A 12,107-nucleotide genomic window follows, 5' to 3' on the forward strand; every position below is an offset into this window, starting at 1 on the left:
GTAAACCCACAAATCACATTATAGTAACAGAAGTTAATGGATTCTGTATTCCATGCCACATGAACACAGAAGCAATTGCAAATACAAAATCTGATATGTATAGAATATCCTCACCAGAAAACAAAAACAAAACAAAAAACCTGCAAAACATGCAGGGTAAAATAAATCAAACATAGTTCTCTGAAACTTTGTATCTAATTGGTAACATATATCTAGAATCCTGAAATAACTGATAATCACAGACCTCTTGAAAAGAAACAGCTCTCCACACATTTTGCATGTTGAAGTTTAAACTAATTCTTTAAAGGTTTTGCCTTCTTCTTGCCACTTCCCCATCCCCCACTGAGCCGGACTGGATGGTCTCGAAACGATATCCGCTCTTTATGAAATGGACCCAGGTTTGTTCTTTCTGAAGCAGATATGTCCTTTGCTATACAATCAAACAAGTGGCATGAAAATATGTCATCAGTTCAGTCAAATTAAATTATTTTTAATACAATAAAGTAAAAATTCTTTCATCAACATGTCTAATTTGGTAGTTTATACATTTACATAGCTTGTGTCTTTTGTCTTTGTGCTTTTTCTTCAAAATAATTTCAAGGTTTAAAAGAAGCTTGTAGCAGTAATTTTGTAAATATAGTACAGTATTTCAGAAAATAAACTGCAAAATTATTAGACATAGGCAATGTAGTTTCCAAACAAGTTTCCCTACCTGCCCATTTTGAAATTATTTTAAAGAATATGCAAAAGATACATTAGAGAAACAAGTCACTCTTATAACTAAAGATGTTTTGTAACCACACAAAGAACAAGCTTGGAGGTTTTATCTATTTAACTAGTAATTGTTTTGATAACATCAGTACAAATACAATGGGCCAGATTTGCTCTAACTGAAGTCAAAGGAAGTTTTGCCATTAGTGTTGATGAAAGCAGAACTGGGACAAAAAGACATTATACCCCCCCCCAAACTTTTAAATCTTATGAAATTATTCAGTATTTAGTAACATCTATACAAATACCTAAGTAATGCAACTACTGATTTCTACAAACAAGCAGCGTAAGACAAGATGGGTTAATTTAATAGACAAGAGAATAATGTATAAAGAATGCCATAGATGTAATTTTATTTTAAGAAAATCAACACTTCAACTGACATAAATGTCTCCCTTTCTCTCATTAGGCATGTAAAATACTCTCATATTCTGTGTAACACATCTCACATTGTGTAGCAAATCCTCAGAGGAAAATGGTGAAGATAATACAGTTATCTAAGGTGTCTATTACCAAAGAATTAAGCTAAGCAAGCATAACCAAATTTTACAAGTGTCTTTCTGCCAATTATCAAAAGTTCTAATTTACCCATTTTGGTAGTCCATATGTTATTTTCAACCATTTTAATTAGCTGCATTAAAGTAGTTCATAGAATCATGGAGATTCGAAATGAAAAATGCCTATTGTATCATCTCCGCCAAAACAGGATTGGTGACTGTTATATATGTGTTGCCTAATTTAGTTTTAATTCCCAAGCAATGGCACCCTCACTACTTCCCTTCACAGCTTATTCTACAGTATAACAGTATCTCACAGTCAGGACATTTCCCCTGATATTCACTCTCCATCACCCCTTTTAATTTTATCCCATTACTCCTCGTTATACTGTCATGCACTACGCAAAATAACACTTCTCTCTTCTTGATATTTTGACCCTTCAAATATTTTTTATGCATCCCCGATTTTTAGTTGTGGCTTAGTCAAGCTATACATATTTTTCTTATTTAATTTTTCCTCACAATTCTTTTCTGATACTACTTACAGTAGACCTAATTAATAAGGTGTCAAAAATGCCTGTGGCAGCTGTTGCCCCATCTACACTAGGGCTCTCAACATTGGGTCATTTTGTTACCTTACCAATGGTAATAAGTTTTTAGAAAATGTCACTAGTGCAGACAGGACATTTAATAGGGAGCAAGGAATTAAGGTATATAATAATTAATGGAAGCTTACTGTAAACTTTCAGGGAATTCTTTAACTGGAGACATAAAGTACTCACAGAAGACAGCCGAAGCTGACAGCAGCAGAGTGGTAAATTCAATAATTTCCTTGATGAAGTTTCAAATTAAGCATAATAAAACAATAATATGAAGAAGTTTCTTTCTCAACTGAAGGAGCGACTGTGAAGTTGGAAAGTGCAGTTGCTAAGAAGAAAAAGCACCAAGAATTAAGAATATGGAACATGGTTTGTTTATTTGTGGAAAAGAGGAAGTCATTGTTACATGTTTAGACTAAAAGAAAGAAGTTGGCGCTATTGTGTGTATGTGACAAGCTTTCTCCAGCACATCTCTTATAAGCTGCAGCAATACGAACGGGCGAAGGTGGGGACATGAATTATTTTTTTCCTTTCCCCATGTCACACCTTTTTATATCCCTTACGTGGAAAAAAAATCCCCATACCAAAATGGTTCTGGAAGTTCACCCAAAAGGGAGAGAATACAGTGGAGCAGAACTTGAAATTCATCACACCCTAACTACTAATGGCACTAGCTGCTTGTAAATTTCTACATTGTTTAAATTTGATTTCTAGTGGAAGGACTTCAGAAATCTTTGCATGTAGGGTTTTCTGCTTTTCCACATATAAACGCACATAATTCATTGGAAGGGACAGTACTACATTTCCATTGCTATGAAATAATATTCTGAAATGGAAATGTAAGAATTTTTTCCAGTTTGGTGTAATTTGCTGCAACATAATTGTTAACATTTTACAAAATTATTGAGTTATATCTTTTTATTTGGACAGAACCATGTTATACTACGGCACGAACTGTTCTTGCCCCCAAAGTCTCTAAACTTCAGCTTCAAATGTCCACAAATTTACTTTGTATTTCTGATCGTAATATTTTTTTAAATGTGTGTTAATTTTTTTTTTGTAAATAAATATGAATTTAATAATTTTTAGAGTTTGCAAACTGCGTCGACAACAAGTGGTGTTCCAACAGTCTGTGATTACACTTGTGGGAAGAATGACAATCATATCTCAGACTTCAAAAAGTCTATGTAGTTATACAGTGTCACAGAGTAGGATTAAACACTCAGTCTTTTGATGGTTTTGTAGATTTCCAGAAAATTCTACATGACCAGATTCTCTGTTTCACTGAGTTTATATTCAGTGAAGCAAAGAGGGGGATTCGTAAGGGTGCCAGTTGTGGCTCCCTGATTATCTAGCCATTCTCTACCTCCGTAACGGACAAGATCCATATATGGCGTGCAAAGGATTGCTCTTTAGTGGACAAAAAAAAATAGTCAACTACTCTCTGAAGGGAAAGATTAACCAAACTACTATGAGTTTAGGGAAGCTACAAGATAACTACACAAGACATTTCACCTCTATGTGCCTCAGCTTCCCCAACTCTGTAAAATGGAATAATGATACTGACCTTTGTGAAGCATTTTGAGATTTATTAATGAAAAGCAGTATATAAGAACTAGGTATTATTATTATTATTATTACTACTGTTACTGACAGTCTTAGCAGACAGGTTAAAGACTGAATGGATAGGGAGATTAAACAACCTCATCATACCTAAAGATTGTCCCTTGAACACAGAATTGAGTCAGATTGGCATAGGAGTATAGCGAAGCCTGTTCTTTTCTATACCTACTCTAGACTGATGCTGCAGGCTTTACACACAGAAAACTACCACTGGTTTACACATTAATCATGATTGAAAGACTGGGCCCTGGGATTCTGTGATTATGCCAGAGGCAGTCTGGGTAGTCAATGGAGGAGTTCACCTTGTAAGAAAAGTACCCCAATTTTATCCCAGTCCTTCCTGGAGTTGAATGTAGAAACAACCTGTGGGGAAGAAAAAAAAGAGGAGCCAGCTGCAGGGCAGACACTGCAGAATAGGAATTGTCTACGCACAAATGGACCCTGAAATAACAGTTTTGGTTGTAATTCACAGTTAGTTACTTTTGTGAAAGTTGTGCACGGATGCACTTATTTTGCATTAAGAGTGTCTTATTTATACAAAATGAGCGTCCATACACAGACTAGCACTGAAATAACAAAAGATGTCAATTAAAATCAATTTAGTTATTTTGGTGTCAATCTGTCTGTAATTTTAATTTAATCTGTCTCTTTATTCTACTCTATCAATATAGAAACCTGGGCAAAATTTTCTCTGAGTGAAGCGTTCCACTAAAGAGAGAATCATCTCCAACGTTTCCAGTCCCGTCTAGATCCAGGGGTACAACAGGAATTTACAGAATTGGCAACATCATTTTGAACTGAGAGAGTATTCCTTACTTATACAGCACCACTTATTCCCAGAAATTCTGCACTGCAGTCTCTCACTGAAATGAATGGGTAACAAATACTAGTTTATGTTTCATCTGTTTATTTATATTTTTTCTCTTTTCTTCTGATTTCTCTTCTCCTCCTCCTCATTGGTATATGTGTTTGTAGCTGCTTGTTTCCTTCTGGCCACAGGAGGCCAAGCAGGATTATTATTTTAAAGTGTTTTTTTTAAACAGCCAAGAGAGGGGACAAAGAAAGAATGGAGAGATAGAGAAAGATGATTGATTGGAGATACCAGAGATAAAGCCAGAGATCCCTACTAACTAATACCTGGCACTTTTATAGCATTTTGTATTTTTCAAGGTGCTGTAGCAAACATTAATCTCAATGGGGCTAATTACATAAGTAAGAGCTGCATGGTCAGGCATTTATTCATTGCAAAACTATTCTGTGGGCCTTCAGCTGTTGTCTTTGTGCCCTTTCTCAAAGTCAGATCTACACATAGTGGCAACCACAAGAATACCCCTATTAATAAGTATGATTAGTATTACATTTAAACAGAATTGGACAAGTCTATTAAATAGAATAATTATACACTGACTGTGCTAAATTGTAACAGTTAGCCAGATGGGAATAAAATCATAAACAATTCTTAAACAAGAAAAGTGAATAACTCATACTATTCATACCTCTAAAATTGTGAAGCTGTTATTGAAAATGATTTGTTTATAGTAATACTGTGTTTTTGGCTATGTGAAGCTCCAAGTATCAAAGATATTTTCAGGTGCTTGCACATACCAAATAATATTTTTGTTTAAATATGTGCTGAAAGCATCTCTTGAGTTTGGTTAGAGTGTTCATATTTTCAAGCAGTCACTTCTCTGATGTTTAATCTGTTTTCTGCTAATGATTTGTTCTGGTCTTTTTTGGTTAAATCCTTGGTTCTTTAACAAATGTCAAGGTTTACATATGCTCTGTTTGGATAAGTAATGCAATATGTAAAATGCTTTGAATGAAACTCTTGGTATTTAGAAAAAAAACCTTTGTTAAACAAGTTATGTTAGAAATTTTCATGATGTATGCTAAGACGTCATAGGATTTTCATTGATACACCTAACATGTTGTCTGGATATATAATTCATTTCAAAGTCCTTACCATATTGTATTGCTTAACAGCAAATACTGCAAAAGAAAGCATGGAGAAAAAAATTCAACATTTTAATGAAAGTGACCAGAACGAATCCTTAGCAGCACAGCGTTTACATCAATTTAAGCTCTGCGAATGAGTTAGATTCAGCAGGTTTAGGGGTGAGCTAGATGCTACAGTCTATCAGCAGTTGTTTTTAATGTTGTTTCTTATGTCCACATTGAAGTTATACTGGCCACTTCTCCTGAACATTATTTGTAGCATTTAAACTTTTTTTTATAAATAGATAAAAATCAGGGGAGAAAATAAATAGAAAACTCTGAGGGCAAAATTCTATCCCTTTTGAAATCAATGGGAGTTTTAGAGTAGGGTGAGGATTTTACCCCCAATGTATAATATATTTGGTATGTCAATAAACATATATTGTGATCTTAGTTACACTGTCTCATACATTTTTAAACCAGTTCAAAATGACTTTTTAATACTTTAACTCTAATTTTCAATTTGATCAATTTTCTTCATATTATTATTTCACTCTTATTCTGCAGTAGCATCAAGAAGCCTCAACCACTTTTCAGACTCAAAAACAGACCTGTTAAAAACAACTCTTATCAGATTTTGTAATATAAAGGAGACAGTACATTTAGAACTTTTAACAAGCATACAATTTAGAAAGGGATGTGTAAAGATCAAAGATGAGGCAAAAAACCTCACAGGATTTGGGGTATGACATCTTTAACGATATTCTTTGTCGGTTAAATCCCAGTCCTGCAAACATTTTTGCAAGTGTTAAACTTTATGTATGGGTCTTCTTGACTTCATGTTAAGGATCGGCGTACACATTTATAGGATTGGAGCCTGATTTTTGAATTTTGTAAACAAGACAACTAGTTTTAAATATTTGTCACTTCTGCCTGCATGCTACAAATGTTTATGCACATGAGTACCCTCACTGATCTCCAAAGGACTACTCAAATGCATAAAGATATTCATGAGTTTAAGTGTTTGCAGGGTATGGGCCATAAATTGCAACTATTTACTTATGGCATTTCTATACAATGAAACCATGTTTTAAAAAGCCAATAATCCAAATTTTCAATTTCCCTCCAAATAACTGTAAAACACAGCATTTTTTAAATCACAGGAGGGACTAATATTAAGGTTGCCTGGCACTTCCCATTACAAGACTATGTTCTCAGTTACTTTGCAAGCTTTACCTATTTTGGCTGAAATAAATTTTTCATGCCAGCTATCTGCCTCAGGTGGATTCTTTTTAATTCTGGTGACCTTTCTTATGAGCAGCTCTTGCAATATCCATGCTATGGAGCAGGGCCTTTAATTTTAGCAAGGAGGCAGCCTTTGTGTCAGGGATGTGTCTTTTGCCATTCCCATGATCTGTTCAAATTTAGCCAAGTTATAAGCCTTTGAAAAATCTTAGTTCACACATGATCAGTACAGACTTGCTAGAGCTTTGCAGATACATTCCAGAAGATTATGCCCCCACTAAGCTTCTCTGGTCTGGAATTTCAGGGACTGAGTAGAACTTTCCCTACAACTGCTTCTGCAGGTTGGGCCAGGTCCAGGCATGGAATAGGAAACTGCTTGAATCAAATGCAAAGGGAACAAGAACTGGACTGTGTGTGTATGTGGGAGGGGGAAGGGGGGGAAGAGGAGCAGTATAATAGGACAGGGAGCCAGTGGTGGGGTGTGGTTTGAGACTGGAAGTTGAGGGGATGAGGAGCTGGAAGGAGGGAACTGGCACTGAAATGGCAAGGAGACTGGAATTGAGAGTGGGAAAAAGACTTCGACTGGTGGTGGGAGACTAGGACTGGGATAAGAAGCTCAGGAGTGGAGCCTGAGACTGGCTAGAGGAGGAGAATGGGACTGAGACAAGGAGCCACAGATGAGGAAGAGACAGAATTGGGCAGGTTGGAGGCAAAGGAGCAGAAGTGGTCAAGCTTGGGGAAATAAGAAAAGTCTGTGCCTATTAGAGCACACTCCTCTCCAGAGCCTGAAATGAAGCCCTAGATTCCTGTATCTCACCATTCCTCTGAAATCAGTAAATATCAATAAAACCCACTGGCAAAGTGGGTGCTAATTCAGATAGAGGATGAGTACAGGCTATTTTACTCAGTTAGCTCAAGTGGCAGAGGTCTGTGTGGTGGATCTAAAGGTTCCAGCCTTAATAATCACCCAAGTGGATGTCAATATGTTACATGATGGAATTTCTGTTTTTTTCAGTTTGCTTATTGAAAAACTTAGAAAATTCCATACCAAAAACTACATTAAAACAAAACGATTAATATTGCAAAGTCAAGCACGCAAAATTAGGAAATACCAGAATTAAGGTTCCCTTTCTGATCTTAATTCATTTCCGCATGTACACATGGACTATGAAACAGTCTTCAATTACAAACACAAATGCTATTTTTTCCATCAGACTCCTGCCTCATTCAATGCATATGATGGACCTGCTGTGGAGATAAATCAGCACCGTGTAATAAAGGAGGCTTTTGTCTGTAGACCCCTGTCCATTTGTTGTAGAAGATGGAAGGTGTGTAGTAAATGAGACAGGGGACTGCAGGAAGAGAAGTACAGTCTCATGGTTAAGACACTGAATGTTGCCCTGGAGAATTCGATTCTCTCTCTACCTCTGTCACTAAGTTACTGTGTGATGCTAGGCAAGTCACTTAAATCAAACTTTTCAGAGGTGGTCATTAGTTGTGTTCCTCCTTTTCTGGGTGCCGGACTTCCCACCCGGAAGTTTGAACTGCAAAGTGCTGAGCACTCACAGCTGCAACTGAAGTCAATGAGGGCTGTGCTTTGAACGTATTAAGTGCTATATTATATTACTTGCTCTGAGAAAAAACAGGAGGTAAGTATCTCAAATTGGGTGCCAAAAATTAGTGGATACTTTTGACCTAAGTCTTTTTGCCTCAGTTCCCCACCTGTAAAGTGGGGATACCACCATCCTATCACAGGGGTGTTGTGAAGATAAATTAATTAATGTCTGGAAGCACTACGATACTATAGCAGCGGTGGCCAAGCTTACTGACCCTCCGAGCCACATACGATAATCTTCAGAAGCTCGAGAGCCAGGCACACCTTCCAGGACTTGGGGTTTCTGCCCTGAGGCAGGGTGGTGGGGCTAGAGGCTTTAGCCTGCCTGGGCTTGAGGCTTCAGCAAGAGTGGGGCTGAAGCCCTGATCTCTGGCAGGTGCCTCCCATGGGGCTGAAGCCCTGTGACCCACCACAGGGCAGAAGCCCTGAGCTTCCCCTAAGTCTGGTAGGCAGAGAACAGGGGACATAGCGGGGCTCCGCAAGCTGCACTTTAACTGTAAAAAAGAGTCACATGGGTTTGGCCACCCCGTACTATAGAAATGAGCACCACAGAAAAGCCCATATGGAAAATAATAATTCTCTCTTCAGAGCAGGGTTTGAATAGTGTGCAATAAATAAGGCCTGGGCCACACACTGAGCAATAAGGATAAAAGAAAATATTGTATAGCTGCCAATTAAATGAGCACTGTCCATTCTGTGCACAGGGATCTTGTTGAAAAAAATACAGTATGTAATCATTTAACTAGACCATCATAATGAATACGCACAAGGGAGCCAAATTAAGGTTACACAGGCACCTTAATTCTGGCATTTCCTAACTTTTGAGTGTTTGACTTTTTAACCTTAATAATGTTCTTTTAATGTAATTTTTGTGTGTAATTATAGATCTGTGTCTGTCTCTATATCTGATATATATGTCTCATAGGTGAAAACAATATTTATGTATGCATTATTTCTAGGGCTTTCCCAACAAAATATGTATCCCCCAAACAGATTAAGCACTTTATTAAAGGAATGCAATAAATAGGCTTCATTATTAGGGTATTAATGAATTATGGGTGAAATCTTGGTCCCACTGAAGTCAATGAGAGTTTTGCCACTGACTTCAGCGGAATCAAAATTAGACCCAGAAGTCCAACTTTTCACTCTGTCCCATTATTACTGTGATTCTTTACTAGAATCAAACCTAAGCTCCTTATCTCGTAAGTGGCTGCATGTGGGAGGATCCCTGCACCTGCACATTAAAGTCAATGGGGCTCCAGGAGGACATACAAGATTCTAGGCATGCTGAATCACTTCACTTCTAGGCTTGGGGCCACAGGCGCTGGATCTAGGGGTGCGGGGCTGATGCTGCCTCACCCCCTGGCTTCGAGTGATTTCCATCATATAGGGTTTACAGTTTTGTTCAATGGCTCGCAGCACCCCCATTGTACAAATTGTTCCAGCCCCCTGGCTTAACTCTAAAGAAAATTTTTGAAAAGAAAGCCCATGTCACTTTCATGAATCTTTAATTCATTGTGCCAATTTATTTTATGATGCTCTGTCAAATTTTAAATATTACTACTTGAGAGTAATACTGCACTTTTGTCATTTAATATATCCAGAAAAAAGTTAGAGAAAATAACGAAACCGTCAAAGCTGATACGCCTACAGTCTGACCAACCAACTTTGCTTTGTTTTGCTGGTAAGTACATCACTCACCTCATGTGTCTGGCCATGGGTTTATTTTTGCCAAGAAAGGCCTTGATCGAGCAGATGGATGTGCACTGGTACAGAGCTCCATTGACTTTAAATGGGGTTCTCTGTGAGCAGGGATATGCCTGGGTGGATCCGTTTGTAGGACCTACCCTTGTCTTGACATGGAGGTTCTAAGCAGTTTAGTTAACGCATCAATGAGCAAGAAATATATAATTAGTACTTACTTGCTCCTTTTCTCACATACTACTCTTGGTAGTTAACAAAATAATACTATCAAGTTTTCATAAGTAGCTATCAGTACACTTTACATATTTGGTCAGTATTATTATCCCCATTTTACATATGCAGAGACTGAGGTACAGAGAGGGGAAGTGACTTGCCAACATTTACCTAGCAGGTAGTGACAGAGTCCCACTCCCATACTTTTCTTACTAGACCACAGTGTCTCCCAAGTAGCTATAATATAGCCCAACAATACAATTCATTTGCTATACACAGAAAATCAGTTTTCTATATCTCTCAGATTTTGTGCAAATAAGTTCTATTGTGTTGTGTTTTTTCACACATTATGCTTTAAAACACCTTAATAAACTCAATAATAACTAAAGTAACATTATATAACTTCTGTTCATAGCTGATATTGTTTTATTCTTAATTATATCTTGAATAAAAAGTATCAATATTATATGAGTCACAGTTGAAAAAGTACATATTTGGAAAGTCTGTATTTGGATTATAGCTCAGAGTACAATACAGCCCTAAATATACAGGGATGTTACACATATAAATAAGTAATTATTACTATGAAGTGTTCTCCACCTTAAAAGTATATTTAAAATGATCAGACTTTTCAATAGGTGTCCATGCCATACTACTAGGTATAACAACATTTATCAAGACTTCAAGCATGTCAGAATAGTAGAACATTTCCCAGTCATCTCACACTTAAAGTTTGCACAGCTGTCTGTTCTCCCATCATGCCCTCTGTTTGATGGATTGCAGGCCTACCAAAATATATGTGGACATTTCAGCTAGCTATAAGCCTACGGAAGATATCTACCTTACTCCTAATTATGGTGGCAGTAGTTGTGATTCTAGAGGTAAGGTAGGGTTCAATTTAATGCAAGGCTAGGGTTAAAGACTTTATTCTGGATGACAGATACACTATATCTTCTCCAAATTTACAGCACTTAATCTGTGAGTGAAGAGTGAATTTTATGGCTATTTTCAAGTAAGCTGTTAAGCAGTTAATATTAATTTAAAATGATCCCTTAAAAATTTCATTACAAAATTATGTTGAGTTTCAGAATCTTTCAGGCTTCTCCAATGGCTTGTTATTAATCCTTTAAACTCTCCATACAGTCAAATCTAATTGAAAAAAACCTGGAAAAAGGCACATTTGAAAAAGTTTGTAATTAAGCAACTTCATTAATTACTGTTGTTTGAAACGTATTACAATCAGAGCCAATTCAATGATTCATGCCATTCTTTTGTGTCACCGTGATATCAGAGACAACTCAATCATTCATCACTATTCCTCGCTCATTAATTTGCATGCTATAGTTCTACTGGCTAGAGTAAATCAATTACATAAGGGTGCCTGTATCTAATGCTGTCTCCTCTGAGGGTCCAGAGCATTGATGCTCCTGTACTTCTCCAGCTGGTTGAGCAGACAAAAGGTAGAATACTCAAAATCAAGGTTTCCATGGCAGCTTTGCCTTTTGTGCATTTTATTACTATTAGTAAACATTTTTATACTGTTGTAAGTTTATATATCTCTTTAAAGATACAAGGTGAAATATGGAGATCCCTGGTCCATTTTTATACTGAGGCATATTATCACTGGAGTCAATGGGAGTTAGCTAAATATAGAATCAGTAAAATATGAGTAAAGACATTGGGATTTAGCTCAGAAATAAAATGTTTCCTGCCCCATGAGTTTACAGACTGCTAGCAGCAAAATAAAGATAAAGATGATACAGAAGACTACATTTCTGGAATAACAGTCTGGAGATTACTAACACTGAGGAAATGGTTAAAGAAGTGGATTAAGGAGGGGTTTGAAGGAATAGGATGGACAGTAAGAGCTTTCTTGGTGTAGGAGGTAGCATGACAGACGGCTCA

At 36.9% G+C, this 12,107-nt stretch overlaps 1 protein-coding gene across 1 annotated transcript in view; it reads right to left on the reverse strand.

Moving 5' to 3' along the window:
• The window catches only part of LRRIQ1 (leucine rich repeats and IQ motif containing 1), a 182,454-nt gene that overhangs the window by 6,958 nt on the left and 163,389 nt on the right, over positions 1-12,107 (reverse strand). The window contains exon 28 of the mRNA XM_084650345.1: positions 245-430. Coding sequence (XP_084506471.1) covers positions 294-430 — 137 coding nt within the window. The 3' untranslated portion in view covers positions 245-293. The remainder of the gene's footprint in view (positions 1-244; positions 431-12,107) is intronic.

The sequence above is a fragment of the Lepidochelys olivacea genome, assembly GCF_965140295.1.
Source record: "Lepidochelys olivacea isolate rLepOli2 genome assembly, chromosome: 1".
Taxonomy (NCBI): domain Eukaryota; kingdom Metazoa; phylum Chordata; order Testudines; family Cheloniidae; genus Lepidochelys; species Lepidochelys olivacea.